At 39.0% G+C, this 27,181-nt stretch overlaps 2 protein-coding genes and 2 long non-coding RNA genes across 4 annotated transcripts; 3 read left to right on the top strand and 1 right to left on the bottom strand.

Moving 5' to 3' along the window:
- The first annotated feature begins 5,574 nt into the window (after nt 1-5,574).
- Nucleotides 5,575-6,879, top strand: LOC119897585 (ictacalcin-like). Its single transcript, XM_038711399.1, has 3 exons — nt 5,575-5,730; nt 6,277-6,416; nt 6,529-6,879. Exons 1-3 carry the CDS (start codon nt 5,667-5,669, stop codon nt 6,652-6,654), a joined length of 330 nt encoding a protein of 109 aa, XP_038567327.1. The 5' UTR covers nt 5,575-5,666; the 3' UTR covers nt 6,655-6,879.
- Nucleotides 6,880-11,305: 4,426 nt separating this feature from the next.
- LOC119897587 (ictacalcin-like) lies at nt 11,306-13,000 on the top strand. Its single transcript, XM_038711401.1, has 3 exons — nt 11,306-11,448; nt 12,394-12,533; nt 12,650-13,000. The coding sequence occupies exons 2-3, from the start codon at nt 12,399-12,401 to the stop codon at nt 12,773-12,775; spliced, it is 261 nt and encodes an 86-aa protein (XP_038567329.1). The 5' UTR covers nt 11,306-11,448; nt 12,394-12,398; the 3' UTR covers nt 12,776-13,000.
- Nucleotides 13,001-17,693: 4,693 nt separating this feature from the next.
- On the top strand, nt 17,694-18,098 carry LOC119897581. Its single transcript, XR_005443410.1, has 2 exons — nt 17,694-17,771; nt 17,888-18,098. It is a non-coding gene; the product is annotated as an uncharacterized LOC119897581 (long non-coding RNA).
- A 2,246-nt stretch (nt 18,099-20,344) lies between these two features.
- LOC119896860 lies at nt 20,345-20,822 on the bottom strand. Its single transcript, XR_005443294.1, has 2 exons — nt 20,690-20,822; nt 20,345-20,584 (listed from the first exon to the last, which is right to left on the bottom strand). It is a non-coding gene; the product is annotated as an uncharacterized LOC119896860 (long non-coding RNA).
- Nucleotides 20,823-27,181: the final 6,359 nt, after the last annotated feature.

Raw genomic sequence — 27,181 nt, 5'->3', positions numbered from 1 at the left:
GACATTCACTTGTTATCCTGTTTCTTATTCACCACTCAGATGTATTTTATTCTGGTAACTGTAATAATCTGTTAATCAGGCTAAAATCAGTCAAGCTGACTTTAACAAGGCCATGGAGGGGCTGGATAGGAACCCTGATGAAGAGATCAGCTTCAGAGAGTTTTCTGTGTGTGGATTTCACTGACAAAAGCTACTACCACAAGAAGACATGCAAGTGCCTGTGAAGACAAACGTTGGTACACTGATTATCAAAACTGAAAACACATATACAAAAATAAATCGTAAATACTATCAACAATATGTACAAAGCTAACTGTTAAAAGTTAAGTAACTAACTCAAGGATGAAATAGCACTGTAAGGTAATCACTAAGGTTGGAGGCGAAGGTAACATAACTGTAGAGTTGACAGGAAGTAAACAGATATACGTCGCACTACATTGTGCAAGTAGAGAATTGGGTTGTTGAACACGATTCCTTCAATAGCACACAGCTCACAGGAGAAATGTTAGGTTCAAACAACAGAATGTGTCAATTCCACTTCTCAGTTGACATAAATAAATTCTTAATTTGAATTCAAGTGGATTTTATCCACTCCAAAACATGTTAACTTACTCACACTCCAGAAGTCTAAAGGCGCTGCTGTGGCTGTAAAAAATCTAGAATAACCAATAAAACAGGTTGTGCAGGCTTATATGTAGAGTGGCTGCTGGGACAATAGAAGTGAGCACTATTGGCCACCAAAGAATCCTGCTTTCAAGTGCATATTACTGTAAGTTTAAATGTACTCTTGGAGTCTTTCTGGCATGAAACCTCCAGATACAACAACAACATATTTCTGTGTAACAAATTAAGTTAATAAGTGGTCTGCAAGGGATTCAAATTACTGGCTGCAGAAGCAAGCTATTCCAAAAGCAGTGTAAGCATAAATTAACCCTAATGCCAATTCTACTCCGCAAAGACACATAATTAATCCTGAAGACCAGAAGAGACACAAGTAAATGAAGTGAATGCATGCTGTAGTACAGTATGTCTCTGTGTCAATTGTAAATTTCCCCCTGCTTCTTAGAACAAGTTAGATAATGTCATGGAGGTAAGTCTGTATTGATGGAGTCATAAATGAATCAATGTTCATCTTCTTCTCTAATTCTTGGTAAGACTATTCTGTATTGCAAAAAAAATCTATATTCAGAGTATGTAGTAACCCTGCCGACTGTCATTGTAAAACATTGTTACATCTCTGAGAACAGGTACAGATTCAGCTTGTCTAATTATGTTGAGCAATTCCTCCCACCAGAAGGATCACCTGACCACACCCCAGACAGGGGGAAGAAAACGCCCTACCCAGGAGGCAAGAGGCTATACAAGTGATTTGATTTCATTCCCAGCTGCTTGATGTGTGTAAAAAAAAAAAGGGGAGGAAAGAGAGGGGTGGACATAATAGACAGCTTAAAAGAAACATACATGTCGTCTATGTCTTCTGACTGTACAATTATACTAGTCATCTTGTATTTCTCAAGTGATTAATTCCACTAAGGTAATGCCATGAATGGCATTAAATATACATTTTCAACACAAAATACTTCTCTTACAAACATGAGGATATATCTTTAAATCAGAAATAGTCAAGTCAACAACTACACAACAGAAACCTCACATGCACACTAGATTGCTGTTGCAAGGTCATACAAAGTGAAAAAATGCCTCTAGAGCAGATAGATGCGCAATGTGCAATGAGATTTATGAACAACTGAAACCTCCTAAAACACTCTCTAAACCTAATAGCTACAGACAGAACAGAGCCCTGGCAGCTTATGTTACTTTTTATGAATGGCGCATTGTTGGAGTTACAGTTTGCTGCACATGTAGGATATTTAATAATATACTGCATACAATCCAATTACCAACAGTTTGTTTGTTTTAAAAGAGCGTATTGTCGTTGTATGAGAACGGCTTCAGCATAAGCAGCAACAATACAACTGACAAAGCACAGAAACAATGGAAACCAGATCCAGTAAAGCACAGAGAAAGAAACAGAGAAAATGAGTCATACCCAAAGCAAACTCAGAGTTTTTTGTGATGCACTCATATTTCCTGCTGTCTAATGGTAACTCATTGTAAACCAAGGTGCGTGGTAGCAACAGCATTATGTTTCCCTAAAACCACAAAACTGCCAAGTGAACTAAGCAACGATTTTAATCTGTCATTCCTCTCCAGGAATACATTCAGCCAAACCATTGCTCATAAACTATAATTAACCCTTTCATGCATGAATTATGACAGCCTCTGTCAGGATTTTTTCCCTATGTGTTTTTATTGGTCTTCAGGGCATGCAAAATAAAATTAGAATTTCTGAAAGTTTTTTTAAACACACATTTTCACAGGAGTTTCTTACATATCCACTAAAGTGGACAGCGTGCGCGTAAGGTTTTAACTGAAGAAATATTTATTTAACAAACCAATGAATAAATTGATATATTATGTGAAAACTATATTTTTAATGCTGTTAAACTAATGTGGTCACATATTTTAACATATTCTAATACTGTTTAATGCAATGCAAAAACATTGAACCTCACTTCTTAATCCTCAGCCTCTCTCTTTCTCAGCATCCTCAGCTCCACTATCACTGCTGCTAGCATCTGAGGTTTTTCCTATTTCTGGCAGCCATTCATCATCACCACTTGTATTATCCTTATTTGATTCTGATGGAATTGGCGCCACTGTTCTGAATGTCTTTCTATTACTTGCTGCAACACACTAAATGTTACTCACATAATGGAACTAATCTGCACAAAATATTGTTTTTGTTACAAAACCTGTAACATAAAACTGATTGATTTACATCCAAAAAAGTTAGTGCACATGAAGTATTTTCAAGAAAAACAAAGTCTCATTAATAATTGATTGTAGTTGAAATTTAGCCAGTGATGCATAATGTCCAATTTAGTGGACAGATGATTATTCGTAATTTCCTCCCAACATAAAATCAATACTTGGAAAATTTAACAATTGTATTACTCCTTAGTTGTTACTAGATGTTACCAAAAAATTTTTACCTACAGGGGTCTCGTATAACTGGAGGAATGGCAAGGTTTACCTGAGCTGCAGTGTTTCCGATCGTCCGTCGGCCATCTTGATTTTGACGAATTTAAGTTGCACTTACAACGGCTTACCAGAGGGTGGCAGTGTATGGCATGACACATTAGTGTCCACTGTAGGGGCTGATGTGCAACTAGACTATCAGAACCTCTGCCCATTCAAGTAAATGGCTTTTGAATAGCTGTCCACTGCAGTGACCGCTATGCGTGAAAGGGTTAACTGAACAGAGTTATGACACACTCTTGCGCAAGTGCAGCTGCTTAACAGCTACAAGCTTTTTTTGATCAAGCCACATTGATTCAGAAAATCAAGAAGTGAATGATTTGTTCCCAGCATGTGTACATCAGAATACTTTGCATTTTCTGTGCACCAAACACAGAAACCTTTGGCAAAAGATGAAAAGAACAGGGCATAGAAAGAATGAGGAGTTACACATGGAGAAAAACAAGCTGTGAAGTCCTCTGCGCGCACACAATCAGCCACTGTAGTGGAAAGTTTTGGTGTTGTTACCATGGGAGTGGCAGAGAGTGCACGGCACACATCCTGTTTTGCCAACAACAGAGAGCCCGGCCTGCTCTAAACCCTGGCAGTAGTGTATGACACTGAAGTGTTGCATTTACTCAGAAAAAGAGTGGAAGTACATTTGTTGTATAGTTTTTACATTATACTTGCTTTTACTACAGTGAAAAGCCAACTAACCAAGAACAACGCACTTTTGCTGCAGCTGCTGGAGCTGTATTTGCAAAAACTAAGCCTTTTCTTTGTACTTTTAAAGGTAGCGGTTAGACATCTCCTAAAAAACTGTGTATTCATAAAGAATACTTACACCATACACATATTGGAAACTAAAGAGTGAAACCATGAAACCTCTTTAAGTTTAGCTTTGAATATCTGCACATACTGCTGCTGTCTGCCACACTGGTGACTCTGAGGTGTTACTGAGGCACAGTGAAATGCACAAATGTCAAGCTCATGGTGTGTGAGAGAAATAATCATACGATCACCAAAGTCATGAGGATTCATAGCTTGGCACCCATGAATGTCTGTACAAATTCTTGTGGTCATCTGGTGCATTCTCTTGAATCTTTTCCCCCTCCCAACTAATTTTACAACAAATGACAAAACTTGTCCTGGGTTTTTTTATCAGGGTTGTTTGCTATTCAAAACCTAACTGACTGCAATAGTCGTACAGGTAGGACACAATCTGGTTAAGAATCATTCAATGACTCATAATCACTCAGTTAATGAGACTTTGGCCTGCACTTCTAATTAACTTGCTAATCCACAAGGACTCTACCACAAGCAGCTGTGCTGGACCATGGGAACTCACAAAACACAACTTCTATGTGCATAATTCAACATTCTACCCGGCCCCTAGTCATTTTGTTTAGGGCGCATTTTGTATCCGCAAACATTCTCTGCCAGTGAGTAACAGTGTCTCATGACCACGCCTATCCTCTGCTTATGTATTTGTCCCGCTGTCTGTACTCGTGTCTCTGTCTCTCATACCAACCCCTCACAGATTATGATATTAGCAGCGACCCACAGTTGCAACATATTCTCTGTGCGTGCAGAGACAAGCTGTTGATTGATGCTGAGGCTCTAAATGATAATACAAAGTCTCTTGCACTCTGTTGACTACATTGCTGACTACAAAGACGATGTTAAAAATCACGAAGACACAAAGTTGGGCTGACATGGAATAGTAGAATAAGAGAGTCTCACAGTAGTATTAAATTTGCCGCTCCAGGTTGCCTTGGTAACGCAGCAAATGTACTGATATTCTGTACTACAATAGAACAATCCTCCATAACAAGTAAGATGTACTTGCAGCATGAGCTTATCCATTAAAAGTAAAAGTTCTTTAATTACCAATACATAATGTATTAGTGAGCATTTTAGATGGAGGTCTTTCAAATGGTTAGAAAGTAATTAATTAAGTGACATTTGACTGGAAAATATAAACAGGGATTAATAAAAGAACACCAAAATCAACTGAAAAAGATGTAAATTAAATAGGAAAAAAAGAAATAAAAGGCCACATTCACATATCAATAATCCAGTCAGGGTTATTGTATTCAGTAGTTTGTCATAGACCTAGGATCTACCCTTAAAAGCCAGCTGTGAAAGACTAATAAAGGGAATTATTCCTATAGTCAGTATTTGCACTGTAATAAAACAGAGTTTTCGAGTTGAGTTTTTAAAAAGATGACCCTACAAGTTATGGATATCCATGTATCTAGAGAATTTTATGTTCCCTTAACATGCAGACTGAAAAGAGATTATATTGACCACCATTACTTAGTACATAACATGCAATCGTCCATTTCCATGAGCATCCAACACACATGCAAATGTGACATGTAGCTTTCCCACACTAGCATTACTCATACAAAAATAGGGCTTATGTTAGAAATAAAGCAAGAAAGAGTAAATTCCATGGTCGTCATTTTGACATTTTGTAAGTTTTCTGAAGAAAATAAGGAAAGAAAAAAGAAAACTAGACAGAAGAGGGGTGGGGCTTGGAAAGAGGGTGCGTCAGGTTTTATTTAAAAAGGTTTGTGTCGATGCTCTCTTCACAAATCTTTCTCTTCCCTCCTCTTGACCTACACAAGTGTTCATACAATTTTGGTAAGTGGCAATATATTTTCAAAATCCTTTTTTAAAAAACAGCATTAACCATTTTGCATTTCATTTATCTAAACAGTTTACACCTAATCTGTGCAGCAGCATTATGTGGCAAGAGATGGATGAATGAGCTTCAGGGTGTGGTTTGCTGAAAGGAAGGATTGTGTTTAGATGCCTTGAATTATTTGAGAATGCAAACAGCAAACTACCAATTTGCCTCCCTGTTGTACCACCTATACTTGAACATGTGTCTTGTTTAAAACCAGTGGTCACTAGAAATGACAAGACAACAAAAGACCTTTAGCCTGCACTGAATGCATTTTTAAAACAATAATTTCTAGTCGTAAGACAAATGAGTAAGTAACATTACTGGTCTTAACAAGCTCTTCATCCAGCACCTTCAAGTCTTTTAATTGGATGTTCCAAAGCAGTAACTTCAAATCCATGTGTTTATATGTTGCATGAAACACAACCACATCACTGGATTGTGAAATGAATAAATAGATGAACACGGGACTGGACACAGTTAACAATGTTGTCTTGTTCCAGCCAACATGCCAGGACTCACAAATGCAATGGCGCTCCTCAGGGCTACCTTTGATAAGTACGCTGGAAAAGAAGGAGACAAAGACACTTTGACCAAGGCAGAACTCTCTGATCTGCTCAAGAGTGAGGGTCTTGGAGGAGGAGTAAGTAGAAAAGATGTAGCAATATTGCAACAGAGGGCTTTGAATGCTGCTTGGACATAATCTATGATGTTTTACAATCTACTTACAATTCCTACTGTTCTTCTTTCTGTAGGCTGCAAAAAAAGAGGAAGTGGACAAATTCTTCAATGCGCTGGATAACGACAAGGATGGTGTCGTTGATTTCCAGGAGTATGTCACTTTTGTGGCAGCCCTCACCGTGATCTGCAATCAGAAATAATTACTTTGGCCACATTGCCTCAGATCTTTATTGTCTTATTTAATTTGTACTAAATAAAAAAAACTGAGTGCTCCAACTCGCACCAGCATTACATCTATGAAATATGCATATCATTATGTTCTGAGGAGGAAAACCTGGTTTTTATGTTGGCTTGTGGGAATGTATGTTTCACTGATTTTGAATGTCAGAGGTGACTAATAAAGAAAAAAATGTTGTCACATTTTATTAACGTTTCGTGTGTGTTTCCAAACTAAATACAAATATTGCGCAAATTCAGGCATCTGACTCTCTCTGCACATCCATTATGCAGATATGCCCTTAAAAACATAATCTGCCTTTTCATATGACACACTGACTAAAATGGCAGTCTCTCTAATTTTGCTCTCTTTCGCTGATCATTCAGGAAACCAGGCCAAAGTTAAACATTCACTATTATGTCACTGTTTGGGTGCTTTAGACATAGAACAGGAAATAACACTGGGGGAGAGGCAAAGATGCTTTATATCTGTAGATGGTCTAAAAAAAGCTTAGAGGGGATATCTTAAAGCAACCTTCCTGCACATGTTGGTAAAGATTTCAGTAATTGTGGCATGTTCAACATTTTGTTATCCACTGCAGATGCTTCATTCAGCCTTTGCAATGCTGCCCCCTTGTGATTTTTCACTCTGTAATGTCCATGCCATTTATTTCCCCGTGGTCTTGTAGCTAAGGCACTGTATAATTTCTTCTGGGTTATTGTGTCAAATCTTTAACTGTAACTACATCTGAGAGACAAAAGTAGTCGTGCAAAAAGCCATATTTCCCACCAAAATAATAAATAAATAAAGTATAGTGGTACAGTTAGTGCAAGCATTCTGCTTTTATTGTCACATTATGCCTCTCTGCCCCTCCCTCCTGCCACGCTCCCACTTCCTCAAACCCATTCATTGCTATTCTCTTCCTGTCCACCAGATGCCCTCCCCAACAAGTCACTCCCTTTTGCTGTTATATCTCCTTTTGCTTCCAGTCCCAGTCATCTGACCTCCCCAAGCCACATCCTCACCTGTTCCAATTCCCCTTATCAGCCTAGTAGTACAGGGCTGATTCATCTCAGAGAATTAGAATATTGTGAAAAAGTTAAATCTTTTCCCCATAATTAAAAAAAATAAATCTTTCATATATTCTAGATTCATTACACATAAAGTGAAATATTTCAGGCCATTTTTGTTTTAACCTTTATGATTACGGCTTACAGCTCATAGAAATCAAAAACCCATATCTCAAAATATTAGAATATTAGAATAGAGAATGTATAGAAAGAAAAGTCGACCTGAGAAGAGCCTTTAATCTCTCAGTCTGGCTCAGTACACACAACCACAATCATGGGGAAGACTCTTGACTTGACTGTAGTCCAGAATTCAACAGTTACCCTGTAATAAATACATTAAACAGATATTCATTAGAATATTGTCATAGTGACAATGGTGAAATTGACAGGAATTCAGTAAATCAAGGCTGCCAAGGATTCAGGAAAAACGCATATAAAACAAATGAAAAGTTATTTAAAAAGCAGTAGGCAGGGAAACCAAGAAGGAACCGAGGACCATGTATGAAGGTGCCGTGCCAAAGTTAAGAAGAAACAAACAGTAAAGTGAGTCAGCAAGCAGTCAAGCATGAAAGACATGATTGCAAGGTTGGATGCCTTGAATTGTTTTAGAGAATACAAACTTTCCTCTCACACCAAACCGTGATTATGTGATATGTGATTCTGTTTTGCACCACCTGTACTTAATCATATCATAATAATACACTGAATACATTTAAAAATGTTTGTTGCCCAGTGTTGGGCAACAATATTTTCTCATTTCAGCCACCATGTCAGGGCTTGCAGAAGCAATGACACTCCTCATGACTACCTTTGACAAGTATGCTGGAGTATGTCACTTTTGTGGCAGCCTTCACCATGATGTGTGCTTAAAAATAAATATTTTGGCAGGGATTTTGTGGCGCAAACCTAAATGCAGACGAGAACTCAGCTCTGAAGAATATTTACTCCGTTTATTGAGCACAAGATAAGGTGGATAGGCTTGGTGCGGGGGGTTGGGTTCCTCCGGTGTGGCGAGGCAGGATAGAGCAGTCAAGCAGGACGGGTAACAGGGCTGACTGGGAAGAGCGTCTGCGGTGGGGAGATATCCAGTCAGGCGTTCTCCGAGACAGAGCAACTCCAGGACAGAGCAGGGTCTCCAAAGGACACTAAAACTGGGCACAGGGTCAAAGATTATACAAAGTGCAGGAGGCAGTGTGACAATTTTGACCCCCTTTCCCTGTCTTGCCTCATTTCATTTGTGCTAAAAAAAAACTAAAAAAACCCAGAGTGCTTGTGCAGCATAAAATGCTGTTTAATGACATATAGCAATGACAAAAACACTTTTAATTCTGGTAACTGCATGGCTGCGCCAACAAAAAGTATTTTGGCTCAGTGTGTTTGTCTGACTTTGACTTTAATTAGCCCACCTACAAGCTCATTTGCCAAAAACCAACATAACATCACTGATGGCTGAACAGTTTTTTTAGATTCCTAGAGAGCTTCTTATCTAAAAAATACAGTTACATTTCACATCTGCCACAGGGTCGTGAAATCATTTTGGGGCCTACATGGGACACTCCATGCAGGCTTTGTTCGGCTTCCATGTCTGAACTCTCACTTAGCCCCTTGCTCTCACTTGACAGACACCAGGGCCGAGTTCAACCCGAAAAAAATGTAGAAAAACCTGTATTTTCATGGAAACAGAGATGCCTTAAACACCCTGTTATGCACACAAACACATAGCACTTTACTGCCTTTTTAATACAGGAGTGTTTATACACATCGCTGCTGATTGAGTAATACCTCTGACACACCCACCAAACGGAAAAAACTTACCTCAAAGCCTGTTGCGCACCTGGCCTATGCCTGAGGGAATTACCCACAGTTCATAGCATTGTGACATTAACGGTTACCAAGAGAAGCCACATACAAGGAGCAACTACGCATATAATTGTATGATGCTTAGGGTTTGGTATCCTTTATAATTTTACAATATCAGTGCCAAAACCAGTAGGCTACCCTTAAACTGATACAGATACCCGCACTTTATTCAATACCTTGTATAAAATGCCACCTGCAGAAGCCATTAGTTGATTGGTAGCCTGTTACTATTTTTATTGTTGTTATGGACAAGGTTATCTATTTTACTTTTTCTTGTTTCAAATAACTGTTAAATAAAATTATTATTATTATTAGTTGCAAGAGAGGCTGCAGGTCCAGCTGATCAAACCAACGACACATGAAGCAGCCACAGCACTCGGAGGCTCCGTCAAGACAATGAGCTGATCACCGCTGCATTACAAAAGCCTTAAATTGATGTGATGGAACGCAGCGATTGATCAGTGAAAGGTTATGTGAATAGCCAATAAAATCTACAGAGAAGTGTTAAATGATACCAGCAGATGAATGGATGCCTGGAACCGCAGCCGAAGGTGAGCGGTGCCTGCAGGCCTTTTTTTTGTACAGTTTTTGGTGCAGGCACATCAGGGAAAAAAGGCGTGTTCTTCTCTTTCTTATAGTATTTGATGTTCCCTTATCATTTGAACTGAAAGGAGATTATATTGGCCACCATTACTTACTTCGTGACATAAAAAGTTTGCATGATCATTATATGGACCGTCAATATGACATTTAGCTTTCCTACACTAGTTTAACCCTTTAAACCCTACCGACATTTGACTTCCATTAGCCAGCCACTCTACTGCATTCGACTTATTATCATTAGATTTTCCTTGGTTATTTCTTTCTCTCTTTCACACACACAGACACGCACATTTACCAATGCGACCATACACACACGCCCGGACACTAGGACGCTTGTGGAGCTATAGTAATCGCGTCCGACGAAGAGAAACTCTCCGGCTGCTTATCTGCTCCAGATTCTGTTTATAATGATGAAGCCAGCTTTCTTGAAGAATTCATCTGTCCCAGGACACGACACGTAAGTGTAGATTCAGAATGTATGGTTTGTTTTGGAGTTGGAGAATAACAAGTGTTATCACAGTCTTTTTGCATGTTCAGTTCCTATAATGTACAGTTTTTCAACCACTTAATTGTAGTGCATAGTGTATTATTGAATATACAGAGTAGTGTAATTGAAGATTTGATAAGGTCTTCTGTTTTTTAACACTTAATTGTGTAATCAACATTGCTCTCAAAAGAAATGTATTATCTGTTTCACTGCACAGCTAAAAATCGTTTATAAAAATTAATGTATCTTACAAACTAATTTATGTACATAGTTCAAATCAATTGTGTGTTGTTCTAAAGTATTTTATGGAACTTTTTTACACTGACAAGTTTGAGGATGGCATTTGTTATATTTCTGTATTTTGAAAAATATATTGGAAATAAAAAAAACGATTTGAATTTTTTTGTGTGTTTATTGCAATTTTCAGCTATTTATTGATTTATTAGCAATTTATTACATACATAGGGTTGTAAGGATTGTATTGATGTATGGCATATGAAAATACTCCAAAGATTGACAGTACAGCATGAAAAAATACTTAGATATGCTCTGGCGGAAATTGTTCTATGGCAGGTCATAAAGGGTTAAGTGGTATGGGTGGGGACGCCTTTCAAACAGAAAACAAGAAAGAGTACATTCCAACATTATTATGGATTAGGACTGAGGTGTGTCAGCCTCTATTTAAAAAGGTTTGTGCGAAAGTTCTCTTCACAGTCCCTCTCTTGATTTCTCTGGACCTACACAACATTCAATTTTTGTAAGTAGAAATATTTTTAAAAAATGCTTTATCAAATACCGCATCAACCATTTTACATTTAATTTATCTAAATAGTTGACACATAAAATGCACAGTAGCACCATGTGGCATAAGATGCATGAATAAGCTCCAGGGTGTAACTGGGTTGCTGTGTGGAGGGCTGCCTCTGTATAGGATTAACATGTCAATTCATGGTAAGATTATAAACTTTTTTATCATAGTTTGAAAATTATTATGGATAATTCAATTATATAATCAATTGTGAAAATTGGTTGGAATTAAAGTTACCAAGTATTAAACGTAAAACCAAATAAAACAAATGAAAAGTTGTTTAAGAAGCAGTAGCCTGGGAAACCAGAGAGGAACAGAAAATGAGTGGGTGAGGACAGTGTATGAAGGTGCCGAACCAAAGACATTGAGAAGAAACAACCAGTGAGCTGGCAAGCAGACAATCCTGAAAGCCAAAATGGCGTTAGACGTCTTGAATTGAGTGATGGCAGATTTTGCTCTCACAGCAACCTTCCAATTTGCTTCTCTTTTGCACCACTGATACTTATACTGAAATGTTTCTTTTTTTTAAAAAAACCAATGGTCAGTAGAAATAAGAGACAATGCGAAAAATATGACAATTCAACAAAAGAGCAAGACTTGGAAGGAAAGGAAAATAAGAATTTGTACTGCACTGAGTAATAAAAAAAAAAATCGGTTCTATTCATAAGACAAATGTGGAAGTGTGTTTGGCAGTAACACAGACTTCAACAAGTCCTCCAACCTCACCCACATACGTTGACCCACAGGAGTGTTTCCTAAATCCTACCGTTGGCAGGAGCAACAACCAGTCCTCCAGCCTAAATGACAAAATTCATTGCACTGCCACAACCATGCAAAATGAATAAATAAATGAACACTGGACTGGACATAGCTAACAGTATTGTCTCCTTACAGACACCATGTCAGGACTTTTTACTGCAATGGCAATCGTCAAGGCTACCTTTGACAAGTACGCTGGAAAAGACGGAGACAAAACGACGCTGACCAAGGCAGAACTCTCTGATCTGCTCAAGGCTGAGTTTTTTGAGGGGAAAGTAAGTAGAACAGATGGAGCACTATTTCAACAGAGGGCTGTGAATGCCACTTTGACATAGGCTAAATTTAATGTTTTATAATCTAGTTACAACTTCTACTGTTCTTCATTCATTAGACCCCAAGCAAAGCTGAAGTGGACGAGTTCTTCAAAAGTCTGGACGTGGATAGTGATGGCGTTGTGGATTACACAGAGTATGTCACTTTTGTGGCAGCCCTCACCGTGATCTGCAATAAGAAATAATTACTTTGGCCACATTGCCTCAGATCTTTATTGTCTTATTTAATTTGTACTAAATAAAAAAAACTGAGTGCTCCAACTCGCACCAGCATTACATCTATGAAATATGCATATCATTATGTTCTGAGGAGGAAAACCTGGTTTTTATGTTGGCTTGTGGGAATGTATGTTTCACTGATTTTGAATGTCAGAGGTGACTAATAAAGAAAAAAATGTTGTCACATTTTATTAATGTTTCGTGTGTGTTTCCAAACTAAATACAAATATTGCGCAAATTCTGGCATCTGACTCTCTCTGCACATCCATTATGCAGATATGCCCTCAAAAACATACTCTGCCTTTTCATATGACACACTGACTAAACTGGCAGTCTCTCTTATTTTGCTCTCTTTCGCTGATCATTCAGGAAACCAGGCCAAAGTTAAACATTCACTATTATGTCACTGTTTGGGTGCTTCAGACATAGAACAGGAAATAACACTGGGGGAGAGGCAAAGATGCTTTATATCTGTAGATGGTCTAAAAAAAGCTTAGAGGGGATATCTTAAAGCAACCTTCCTGCACATGTTGGTAAAGATTTCAGTAATTGTGGCATGTTCAACATTTTGTTATCCACTGCAGATGCTTCATTCAGCCTTTCCGATGCTGCCCCCTTGTGATTTTTCACTCTGTAATGTCCATGCCATTTATTTCCCCGTGGTCTTGTAGCTAAGGCACTGTATAATTTCTTCTGGGTTATTGTGTCAAATCTTTAACTGTAACTACATCTGAGAGACAAAAGTAGTCGTGCAAAAAGCCATATTTCCCACCAAAATAATAAATCAATAAAGTATAGTGGTACAGTTAGTGCAAGCATTCTGCTTTTATTGTCACATTATGCCTCTCTGCCCCTCCCTCCTGCCACGCTCCCACTTCCTCAAACCCATTCATTGCTATTCTCTTCCTGTCCACCAGATGCCCTCCCCAACAAGTCACTCCCTTTTGCTGTTATATCTCCTTTTGCTTCCAGTCCCAGTCATCTGACCTCCCCAAGCCACATCCTCACCTGTTCCAGTTCCCCCTTATCAGCCTAGTAGTACAGGGCTGATTCATCTCAGAGAATTAGAATATTGTGAAAAAGTTAAATCTTTTCCCCATAATTAAAAAAAATAAATCTTTCATATATTCTAGATTCATTACACATAAAGTGAAATATTTCAGGCCATTTTTGTTTTAACCTTTATGATTACGGCTTACAGCTCATAGAAATCAAAAACCCATATCTCAAAATATTAGAATATTAGAATAGAGAATGTATAGAAAGAAAAGTCGACCTGAGAAGAGCCTTTAATCTCTCAGTCTGGCTCAGTACACACAACCACAATCATGGGGAAGACTCTTGACTTGACTGTAGTCCAGAATTCAACAGTTACCCTGTAATAAATACATTAAACAGACTTTTTTTTGAGTTGTTAAAAAACATGTGCCTACAAGTCATGGATATTCATTAGAATATTGTCATAGTGACAATGGTGAAATTGACAGGAATTCAGTAAATCAAGGCTGCCAAGGATTCAGGAAAAATGCATATAAAACAAATGAAAAGTTATTTAAAAAGCAGTAGGCAGGGATTATGTGATATGTGATTCTGTTTTGCACCACCTGTGCTTAATCATATCATAATAATACACTGAATACATTTAAAAATGTTTGTTGCCCAGTGTTGGGCAACAATATTTTCTCATTTCAGCCACCATGTCAGGGCTTGCAGAAGCAATGACACTCCTCATGACTACCTTTGACAAGTATGCTGGAGTATGTCACTTTTGTGGCAGCCTTCACCATGATGTGTGCTTAAAAATAAATATTTTGGCAGGGATTTTGTGGCGCGAACCTAAATGCAGACGAGAACTCAGCTCTGAAGAATATTTACTCCGTTTATTGAGCACAAGATAAGGTGGATAGGCTTGGTGCGGGGGGTTGGGTTCCTTCGGTGTGGCGTGGCAGGATAGAGCAGTCAAGCAGGACGGGTAACAGGGCTGACTGGGAAGAGCGTCTGCGGTGGGGAGATATCCAGTCAGGCGTTCTCCGAGACAGAGCAACTCCAGGACAGAGCAGGGTCTCCAAAGGACACTAAAACTGGGCACAGGGTCAAAGATTATACAAAGTGCAGGAGGCAGTGTGACAATTTTGACCCCCTTTCCCTGTCTTGCCTCATTTCATTTGTGCTAAAAAAAAAACTAAAAAAACCCAGAGTGCTTGTGCAGCATAAAACGCTGTTTAATGACATATAGCAATGACAAAAACACTTTTAATTCTGGTAACTGCATGGCTGCGCCAACAAAAAAGTATTTTGGCTCAGTGTGTTTGTCTGACTTTGACTTTAATTAGCCCACCTACAAGCTCATTTGCCAAAAACCAACATAACATCACTGATGGCTGAACAGTTTTTTTAGATTCCTAGAGAGCTTCTTATCTAAAAAATACAGTTACATTTCACATCTGCCACAGGGTCGTGAAGTCATTTTGGGGCCTACATGGGACACTCCATGCAGGCTTTGTTCGGCTTCCATGTCTGAACTCTCACTTAGCCCCTTGCTCTCACTTGACAGACACGAGGGCCGAGTTCAGCCCGAAAAAAAATGTAGAAAAACCTGTATTTTCATGGAAACAGAGATACCTTAAACACCCTGTTATGCACACAAACACATAGCACTTTACTGCCTTTTTAATACAGGAGTGTTTATACACATCGCTGCTGATTGAGTAATACCTCTGACACACCCACCAAACGGAAAAAACTTACCTCAAAGCCTGTTGCGCACCTGGCCTATGCCTGAGGGAATTACCCACAGTTCATAGCATTGTGACATTAACGGTTACCAAGAGAAGCCACATACAAGGAGCAACTACGCATATAATTGTATGATGCTTAGGGTTTGGTATCCTTTATAATTTTACAATATCAGTGCCAAAACCAGTAGGCTACCCTTAAACTGATACAGATACCCGCACTTTATTCAATACCTTGTATAAAATGCCACCTGCAGAAGCCATTAGTTGATTGGTAGCCTGTTACTATTTTTATTGTTTTTATGGACAAGGTTATCTATTTTACTTTTTCTTGTTTCAAATAACTGTTAAATAAAATTATTATTATTATTAGTTGCAAGAGAGGCTGCAGGTCCAGCTGATCAAACCAACGACACATGAAGCAGCCACAGCAGTCGGAGGCTCCGTCAAGACAATGAGCTGATCACCGCTGCATTACAAAAGCCTTAAATTGATGTGATGGAACGCAGCGATTGATCAGTGAAAGGTTATGTGAATAGCCAATAAAATCTACAGAGAAGTGTTAAATGATACCAGCAGATGAATGGATGCCTGGAACCGCAGCCGAAGGTGAGCGGTGCCTGCAGGCCTTTTTTTTGTACAGTTTTTGGTGCAGGCACATCAGGGAAAAAAGGCGTGTTCTTCTCTTTCTTATAGTATTTGATGTTCCCTTATCATGTGAACTGAAAGGAGATTATATTGGCCACCATTACTTTGTGGTGTATAACATATGTGCATTTGACCATTACAGTTTAACATAATGCTCTGTAGCTGGGGACAGTGAACCCTCCTATAGAACTTGACCACTGACTCAGAGCTGGAGAGAGGCACAGTGAACCCTTAAGGGGAAGTAATGATTGATGGGTGTGCAAAGAGTGAACCCTTCTATGAAATTTGACCTCTGACCCAGTGGTAGGGGGAGTAGAGGTTAGTGTGTATGAAGGGACTGTGCCCTTATATGGTTTTTAGCAGAGACCTAAACATGTCCTATATAAGCTGTGTTCGATGTACAGAGAGACAGAGTGGTCATCGGGCTGGGTCACTCTCCAAGCTGCTGCAGAGCTTGTAATTGATGCTGAATTCTTTGATGTAATAAACTTTTATAATCAAGAACAGTGTCAAGCGGATTTCTTCTCAACACATCACGCAGCATTATCGTTCGGACACCACAACTTACTTTGTGACATAAAAAGTTTGCATGATCATTATATGGACCGTCAATATGACATTTAGCTTTCCTACACTAGTTTAACCCTTTAAACCCTACCGACATTTGACTTCCATTAGCCAGCCACTCTACTGCATTCGACTTATTATCATTAGATTTTCCTTGGTTATTTCTTTCTCTCTTTCACACACACAGACACGCACATTTACCAATGCGACCATACACACACGCCCGGACACTAGGACGCTTGTGGAGCTATAGTAATCGCGTCCGATGAAGAGAAACTCTCCGGCTGCTTATCTGCTCCAGATTCTGTTTATAATGATGAAGCCAGCTTTCTTGAAGAATTCATCTGTCCCAGGACACGACACGTAAGTGTAGATTCAGAATGTATGGTTTGTTTTGGAGTTGGAGAATAACAAGTGTTATCACAGTCTTTTTGCATGTTCAGTTCCTATAATGTACAGTTTTTCAACCACTTAATTGTAGTGCATAGTGTATTATTGAATATACAGAGTAGTGTAATTGAAGATTTGATAAGGTCTTCTGTTTTTTAACACTTAATTGTGTAATCAACATTGCTCTCAAAAGAAATGTATTATCTGTTTCACTACACAGCTAAAAATCGATTATAAAAATTAATGTATCTTACAAACTAATTTATGTACATAGTTCAAATCAATTGTGTGTTGTTCTAAAGTATTTTATGGAACTTTTTTACACTGACAAGTTTGAGGATGGCATTTGTTATATTTCTGTATTTTGAAAAATATATTGGAAATAAAAAAAACGATTTGAATTTTTTTGTGTGTTTATTGCAATTTTCAGCTATTTATTGATTTATTAGCAATTTATTACATACATAGGGTTGTAAGGATTGTATTGATGTATGGCATATGAAAATACTCCAAAGATTGACAGTACAGCATGAAAAAATGGAAACAAAAAGACGGAGACAAAACGACGCTGACCAAGGCAGAACTCTCTGATCTGCTCAAGGCTGAGTTTTTTGAGGGGAAAGTAAGTAGAACAGATGGAGCACTATTTCAACAGAGGGCTGTGAATGCCACTTTGACATAGGCTAAATTTAATGTTTTATAATCTAGTTACAACTTCTACTGTTCTTCATTCATTAGACCCCAAGCAAAGCTGAAGTGGACGAGTTCTTCAAAAGTCTGGATGTGGATAGTGATGGCGTTGTGGATTACACAGAGTATGTCGTTTTTGTGGCAGCCCTCACCATGATTATCTAAATAAAATGTGCTTATGAAATAAATACTGAGGCCATTTTGCCTCAGTGAAGTCTTACCTTATTCAATTTGTGCTAATAAAAAAATTGAGACATTTTGTTGTCAAGTGTTTGTTGTTTATTTTGTTTAACTTTGTTATCAAGCTGTTTTAATGATCTCTCCGCCGTGCCGTGGCTGCCTGAAGCGACACTTTCCCTGTCCTCGCGACTGTAAATTTCACTAACCACAAGAAAACAAAAAGGGGTAAAAACCACGACGAGTGTTACTTCAACCTGATCTCACAGAAATAGCGTTACTTGTGGCTATAACAACGCTGTGGACACAATGTACAGATAACCTGGACAAACCGGAAAGCGATCTGGACAATTGCTCATAATTCGGGACTGTCCCGGATTCTTCGGCCCTATACATGCTGTGAACAAATCATTCACTTCCTGATTTTCTGAATTAATGTGGCCATTTACTTGAATGGGCAGAGGTTCTGATAGTCTAGTTGCACATCAGCCCCTACAGTGGACACTAATGTGTCATGCCATACACTGCTACCCTCTGGTAAGCCGTTGTAAGTGCAACTTAAATTCGTCAAAACCAAGATGGCCGACGGACGATCGGAAACACTGCGCAGCTCAGGTAAACCTTGCCATTCCTCCAGTTATATGAGACCCCTGTAGTTAAAAAAAATTGGTAACATCTAGTAAAAACTAAGGAGTAATACAATTGTTAAATTTTCCAAGTATTGATTTTATGTTGGGAGGAAATTACGAATAATCATCTGTCCACTAAATTGGACATTATGCATCACTGGCTATATTTCAACTACAATCAATTATTACTGAGACTTTGTTTTTCTTGAAAATACTTAATGTGCACTAACTTTTTTGGATGTAAATCAATGGATTTATGTTACACTTGCAGGTTTTGTAAAAAAAAAAAAAAAAAGCAGCAAGTAATAGAAAGACATTCAGAACAATTCCATCCATCCATCGTCAACCGCTTATCCTGCATACAGGGTCGCGGGGGACAGACATCAGACAAGGCAGGGTACACCTTGTGACCACATTAGTTTAACAGCATTAAAAATATAGTTTTCACATAATATATCAATTTATTCATTGGTTTGTTAAATATTTCTTTACTTAATACAGAAAAATGTGATTTTAAAAAAATGACATTCTAATTTTATTTTGCATGCCATAAAGAGCAATAAAACACAGGGGGGGAAAAATCCTGCGGAGCCTGCCATAATTCATGCATGAAAGGGTTAATTATAGTTTATGAGCAATGGTTTGGCTGAATGTATTCCAGGAGAGGAATGACAGATTAAAATCGCTGCTTAGTTCTCTTGGCCATTTTTTGCTTTTTAGGGAAACATAATGCTGTTGCTACTGTGGTGTATAACATATGTGCATTTGACCATTACAGTTTAAAATAAGACCCAGAGCTGGAGAGAGGCACAGTGAACCCTTAAGGGGAAGTAATGATTGATGGGTGTGTAAAGAGTGAACCCTCCTATGGAATTTGACCTCTGACCCAGTGTTAGGAGGAGTAGAGATTAGTGTTTATGAAGGGACTGTGCCCTTATATGGTATTTAGCAGATACCTAAACATGTCCTATATAAGCTGTGTTCGATGTACAGAGAGACAGAGTGGTTATCGGGCTGGGTCACTCTCCAAGCTGCTGCAGAGCTTGTAATTGATGCTGAATTCTTTGATGTAATAAACTTTTATAATCAAGAACAGTGTCAAGCGGATTTCTTCTCAACACATCATCGCAGCATTATTGTTCGGACACCACACTACCACGTACCTTGGTTTAAAATGAGTTACCATTAGACAGCAGGAAATATGAGTGCATCACAAAAAACTCTGAGTTTGCTTTGGGTATGACTCATTTTCTGTTTCTTTCTCTGTGCTTTACTGGATCTGGTTTCCATTGTTTCTGTGCTTTGTCAGTTGTATTGTTGCTGCTTATGCTGAAGCCGTTCTCATACAACGACAATATGCTCTTTTAAAACAAACTGTTGGTAATTGGATTGTTTGCAGTATATTATTAAATATCCTATCCTACATGTACAGCAAACTGTAACTCCAACAATGCGCCATTCATAAAAAGTAACATAAGCTGCCAGGGCTCTGTTCTGTCTGAAGCTATTAGGTTTAGAGAGTTTCAGAAATCTCATTGCCCGCTTGTAGATGTTAATTAAAAATAGAAATCTGATCTATCTAATCTGCTCTAGAGGTATTTTTTCACTTTGTATGACTTTGCAACAGCAATCTAGTGTACCTGTGAGGTTTCTGTTTGTTATGGTGTGGTGTGGGGACAGAGTGGACCCAAACGCAACACTCGGGAAACACAGGCTTTATTGAAGGGGAAACAGGGTTGAGGGAGTGGAGGTGAGGGAGAGGCGGACGCCGGGGGAAACACGGGCACGAGGAACTGAGGAGACTGAGACAAGGGAGCCGGGGGCACTGGTGACCGAGAAGCAAGGAGGCACGGGGAGGAGCCGGGAGGGCACCGTGGAAGAGGTCCGAGGGGAGGGTGGCGAGCCCAGCTGACGGAGCGGAGGACGGAGGTGAGTGGACCTGGAGGGGAGACGGACAGACAGACAGGTTTAGACACTGGGGAAACAGAGTACAGGAAAACAGAAATTACACAGAATACTCAGAGCTTAAGTGAAGAAGTGGCACCGGGTCAGGAGCAACGATGATCAAGCAGGAGTTGACTGGAGAACCGGGGTAGAAGTGCTGTCAGAGATGAGGTTGATTGATGGCAGGTGTGGCAGGCAGAGGAGGTGGATGACGAGAAGCAGGTGCGGGTCGTTGGCTGGGCTCAGGAGAGGAGCGAGGGAGAGAGAGAGGGAGAGCACACATAGGGGGAAAGGAGGAGACACAAACAGGCAGGCCAAAACACCAGGGGAAAACAGAATCACAAGCAAAATAAGAGAGAAATAAACAGGCCACTCACTGTCAGCCGGGCTGCCACCACAACACTGTTGTGTAGTTGTTGACTTGACTATTTCTGATTTATAGATATAACCTCATGTTTGTAAGAAAAGTATTTTGTGTTGAAAATGTATATTTAATGCCATTCATGGCATTACCTTAGTGGAATTAATCACTTGAGAAATACAAGATGACTCGTATAATTGTACAGTCATAAGACATAGACGACTTGTATGTTTCTTTTAAGTCCACCCCTCTCTTTCCTCCCCTTTTTTTTTTTACACACATCAAGCAGCTGGGAATTAAATGAAAGGTCTCACTTGTATAGCCTCTTGCCTCCAGGGTAAGGCGTTTTCTTCCCCCTGTCTGGGGTGTGGTCAGGTGATCCTTCTGGTGGGAGGAATTGCTCAACATAATTAGACAAGCTGAATCTGTAGCTGTTCTCAGATATGTAACAATGTTTTACAATGACAGTCGGCAGGGTTACTACATACTCTGAAGATAGACTTTTTTTGCAATACAGTATAGTCTTAGCAATGATTAAAGAAGAAGATGAACATCATTTTCATTTATGACTCCATCAATACAGACTTACCTTCATGACATTACCTAACTTGTTCTAAGAAGCAGGGGGACATTTACAATTGACACAGAGACATACTGTACTACAGCATGCATTCACTTCATTTACTTGTGCGTAGTCTCTTCTGGTCTTCTGGATTAATAATGTGTCTTTGCGGAGTAGAATAGGCATTAGGGTTATTTTATGCTTACACTGCTTTTGGAATAGCTTGCTTCTGCAGCCACAGCAGCGCCTTTAGACTGCTGAAGTGTGAGTAAGTTAACATGTTTTGGAGTGGATAAAATCCACTTGAATTCAAATTAAGAATTTATTTATGTCAACTGAGAAGTGGAATTGACACATTCTGTTGTTTGAACCTAACATTTCTCCTGTGAGCTGTGTGCTATTGAAGGAATCGTGTTCAACAACCCAATTCTCTACTTGCACAATGTAGTGCGACGTATATCTGTTTACTTCCTGTCAACTCTACAGTTATGTTACCTTCGCCTCCAACCTTAGTGATTACCTTACAGTGCTATTTCATCCTTGAGTTAGTTACTTAACTTTTAACAGTTAGCTTTGTACATATTGTTGATAGTATTTACGATTTATTTTTGTATATGTGTTTTCAGTTTTGATAATCAGTGTACCAACGTTTGTCTTCACAGGCACTTGCATGTCTTCTTGTGGTAGTAGCTTTTGTCAGTGAAATCCACACACAGAAAACTCTCTGAAGCTGATCTCTTCATCAGGGTTCCTATCCAGCCCCTCCATGGCCTTGTTAAAGTCAGCTTGACTGATTTTAGCCTGATTAACAGATTATTACAGTTACCAGAATGAAATACATCTGAGTGGTGAATAAGAAACAGGATAACAAGTGAATGTCTTATGTATATATAGATGTGTATGTATATTGTTACTGTGTCATGTTAAGTGAGTGAGTTTCTTACTGTAATCGGAAGATTTTCAGTTTCTTTCTCATACATATCCCATTATTCATGGCCTGGCATAGGCCACTGCTGAATTGCCACATTATCCTAATCTATGATGGGCTATCTGTCCAGCTGTAGGCGGGACATTCATTTAAACAAACAGTTTGACAAGTATTTTTTAAATGTGCGTTGTTTTCTTTTGTCTGTAGTCTATTTTGTAGACTACAGTTTGTTTTGGAGGACTTTGGAGTATGTATGTAGTAACACTGTGGTTTGTAAAATGTTTACAGGGACAGCGCACACACAACTGTAACAGTGGCAGAGAATGCGGACCCAATGCAGAAAAACACACAAGACAAGGCAGTATCTCTTCAAAGCATTACTTTGGTCAGTAGCAGGCAGGGACCAAAAATTACAGCATAACACTCGATGCAAGGCACAAAGGCTAAGGCGGAACTATTTGGAAAAACAATTACAGTCAAGCACAGATTGAAGGAAAGAAGGGTCTGATATATGTTTATTCTCACGCAAGACACTGTGATGTGGGCCTGCGCAGATGGCCTACGAACTATGAGCATGCACAGTGGCAATGCAGTAATCTCTGAAACACCAGGCGGTGTACAAAAAAAAAATTCTATGAATAAGCAAGATGTCAACGACATGTTATAGGAAGAAGGTCATTATCCAACATGGCCATAGCTCTGCCTCATAAAAAATTAAATGAAATGCCTGTGTGGTGTCTCTCCATGAATCAAGAGTCATTGGGCTGTACCTGTGGTCTCTCCTTCTACCTCCTCCTACCTTTGAAGACAGCCATGTTGAAATGAAAAGCACAGTGTTCGCCTGGTTACTAAAATTCAGAGGACCAAACGAAAGACACAGTAAAGTCATTTTTGGCACATGGACCCTCACTTTGAGGTCTCTGCGTCAAGCATTAACCTAGCTTTAGCTCTCAGCCAGGAAGGAAGATGGCTCTGAAAGATAGCACGGAGATTAAAATCTGCCAGCATGACAAAACAGTGGGAGTCTTAACAAAAATAATACCATACTAATGAAAGTATGGTTAAAAAATTAAGTAGTCTGTACCAACACATACAGTATATTTCAACTAAAATGGTATGATTAATTGTTGTTTTACTTGTGCTATACAGGACTCCCTTCCAAAAGAGACTGTGAGTCAATGGGATTTTATTGTTAAAATAAAGGTTAAATAAAAAATAATAAACAAGAATTTTGCCCTGTTGAAAAGTGCCAAAATCGTCAGACAGGAGCCAGCTCCCATTGTTCACTTAAAGCTGCATTCCATAACACTTAAACATACAATGCAAAACCTTCAGCATCTCTCTTTGCTTTAGTATCAATGCGCTAAGGCCATCCCACCAAGCCCACAAAAAGGAGCCAATTGCCCTGTGAAAACTCATCCTGGGCAGAGCTCACTGTCAACGGTCGCTTCACCTCATCTTTACTTCTGTGCTTTGAGTCGTTGTCCTTTTGCATTGCCCATCTTCTGTTGAGCTTCAATTAGGGGACAGTTGGCCTTACATTCGCCTGCAAAATTTCTTGATAACATTTGGAATACATTTTTCTGTCTGATGATAGCAACCCTTCCAGCCCCTTGAGGCAGTGAATCAGCCCCCAACCATGATTCCCCCTCCACCGTACTTCACAGTTGGGATGAGGTTTTGATGTTGGTGTGCTGTTGGTTTCCCTCCAAACATAAGGTTGTGTGATCATTCTAAACAACTTAGCTTTGGTTTCATCTGTCCTCAGAATATTTTGCTACTAGTGCTGTGGGACATCCAGGTGCTCTTTTGCAAACATCTGGCATGCAGCAATGTTTTTTTGGATTGCAGTGGCTTCCTTTGTGGTGTTTTCCCATGACCTCCATTCTTGTTTAGTGTTTTACATATTGTAGAGTCAGAGTCAGATATTTGCATGTTCCAGAGATTTCTGTGTTTTTTTTTGTTTGACACTTTGTGAACTAATGAACATCAAGGCTTTTAGAAATACTTTTGTAACTCTTTCCAGCTTCATGCAAGTCAACAATTCGTTTGGTCTTCTGAGAGTTCTTTAGTACGAGGCATGGTTCAGGAAAGGCTACATGAGAAAAGCAAAATTAAAAGTGGTGTGTTTTATTTATAAGGGACAGCTCTAACCAACAACTCCAGTCCCCTCTGATTGTTTGGATTACAGGTTGGCTGACTCCAATTGGCTTTGTGAGAAGTCATTAGCCTAGGGGCTTACACTTTTTACACCCTTCACAAATATTTACATGGTGTGTTCAATAAAAACATGAAAAACATTGTTTGTATGGTATTAGTTTAAGTAGACTGTGTTTTCTATTGTTGTGACTTAGATGAAGATCAGATCACATTTTATGACCAATTTATGCAGAAATCCTGGTAATTCCAAAGGGTTCACATACTTTTCATGTGGCTGTATATGCTGTTGCTGGCAAAGGAGTATTGGGCAGTTCTATCATTGCTGATGGCTGTTTCTCAGCCGTTGTGTTTGCAAAAAGCCGCACTCAGGCTTTTGAACTTGACTGAGTGAAAGCACTGCTCATTTACTCAGGTTTCAAATTTCATTTCACAAGAAGACAGCAAAATAAATTATATGACCTTTATGATCAAGCAGGATTGGTGTCAAAAGAACATTAAAAAATGTCAATCATACAATATAATATGGCACTACTAAGAAACAAATGAAATACAATTAAGAATGAATTCATTGGCCTCATGCCCAATGTTAGCTAGGCTAGGCTCCAGCCCCCTGTGACTATGCACAAGATAAGCTAGTACTGATCGATGCAAATAAAGAAAGGTTTCCATCATAATTTGAATATTTGTGAAGTGGACAGGTGCGCATACATAGATGAACATGAGCAGTGATGAATGCTCTATCTATACAGAATGGCACCAAAGGACTGGTTAAGCTGGTTTGTGGGGGTCCAGTTTACCAGTATGAATCACCACATGCGTGTTTCTTTGTACATTTCTGTATGTACATGTGTACAAACTCTCCCCTCAGTCTTTCATCTGTCTCATCAGGGATAAAGCTGGTGACACAGTCACTGTTTGCATGTTTAATAGTATTTGCTTTCTCTCTCTTTCCATCTATTTGCATCCATATGGTTGAAAACACCGCCTTTATGAATCTGTCAGCCAGTTTAAGCTGAATAAACATAGTGAACCTGCTTTGATGTCTTTATTTTACTTGTTTCATAGCAGTATTGGCATGATGGGATAAATTTTCGAACTATAAGGTCTAACTTAGATTACTCATTGGTTTCTGCATGGGCTTTTTTGTTGGTACCTTCACCACCAATGCTGCTTTAATGTCAGAGACCACTAGAATGAGTGCAATGTCGAGACATTGGACGTGTTTGCTTTACACGATGTCAGGTCATCTTGGAGGAGACATGTATCAGGTGGAAAAACCAGTTCTTCTTGTTAGCAGTATCATATTAAAGTTAGCAAATTTACTTGTTTACTGTCTTACCGAACTTTGGTCCAACTGTCAATATAATTCAATAATGTTTATGAAACATTCCAGCTCAGCACAAAGACTGGAAGCACGGGGACGACAGCAAATAGAAATGTTTCCAAAATGTTGGAACTTTACTTTAAAGAGGTGGTATTATGCTCATTTTCAGGTTCAAAATCTTATTTAGGGGAATCTATTTCCTGATAATATTGCCTAAAGGAAGCATATATAAAGTGAAGAGGATTGGTCCGAGGACAGATCCTTGTGGAACTCCATGGCTAACTTTGGTGTGCATGGAGGACTCATCGTTAACATGTACAAACTGACATCGATCTGATAAATAGGACTTAAACCAGCTCAGAGCGTTTTTTTTTAATGCCAATGAAATGTTCCAGTCTCTGCAATAGGATCTGATGGTCAATGGTATCAAATGCAGCACTAAGATCTAATAAAACCAGTACAGAGACAAGTCCGTTGTCTCATGCAATAAGGAGGTCATTAGTAATTTTCACCAGTGCTGTCTCTGTGCTATGATGAGCTCTAAATCCTGACTGAAAATCCTCAAATAAACTATTGCTCTGTAGAAAGTCACACAGCTGTTTAGCAACTGCTTTCTCCAGGACCTTAGATAGAAATGGAAGGTTAGATATAGGTCTATAGTTGGCTAAAATATCTGGATCAAGTTTGGGCTTTTTCAGAAGATGTTTAATTACAGCTACTTTAAAGTAATGTGGTACATAGCCTGTTGATAGAGATATATTGATCATATCTAGTATAGAAGTGCTAACTAGGGGTAAAACTTATTTAAGCAACCTAGTCGGGATGGGGTCTAAGAGGCAGGATGATGGTTTATTTGAAGAAATTATTGAAGTTAGTTGGTAAAGGTTGAGGGAGGCAAAACAGTCTAAACATATATCTGGTTCTACAGCTGTTTCTAAGGTTCCTGAGTTTAGAAATACATTGGTGCCAGTTGAGGGCAGGTCTTGGTGAATTTTGTTTCTAATAGTTAGAATTGTATCATTAAAGAAGCTCATGAAGTCGTAACTACTGAGAGCTATGGGAATACTTGGCTCAAAAGAGCTGTGACTCTGTGAAAAGAAACCTGGGGTTGTTCCTATTTTCCTCTATTAATGACGAGTAGTACGCTGCTCTGGCATTACGGAGGATCTTCCTATGAGTTTTAAGACTATCTTGCCAAATTAAACGAGAATTTTCCAGTTTGGTGGAACGCCAATTCCTCTCAAGTTTCCGCAATAT

Source organism: Micropterus salmoides, unplaced genomic scaffold (genome assembly GCF_014851395.1).
Source record: "Micropterus salmoides isolate LMB-PRFRI ecotype aquatic unplaced genomic scaffold, ASM1485139v1 Ms_hic_scaffold_11, whole genome shotgun sequence".
Classification (NCBI taxonomy): Eukaryota; Metazoa; Chordata; class Actinopteri; order Centrarchiformes; family Centrarchidae; genus Micropterus; species Micropterus salmoides.
Note: the sequence above shows the minus strand (reverse complement) of the source record. Positions and strands in the feature narration are given on the sequence as shown.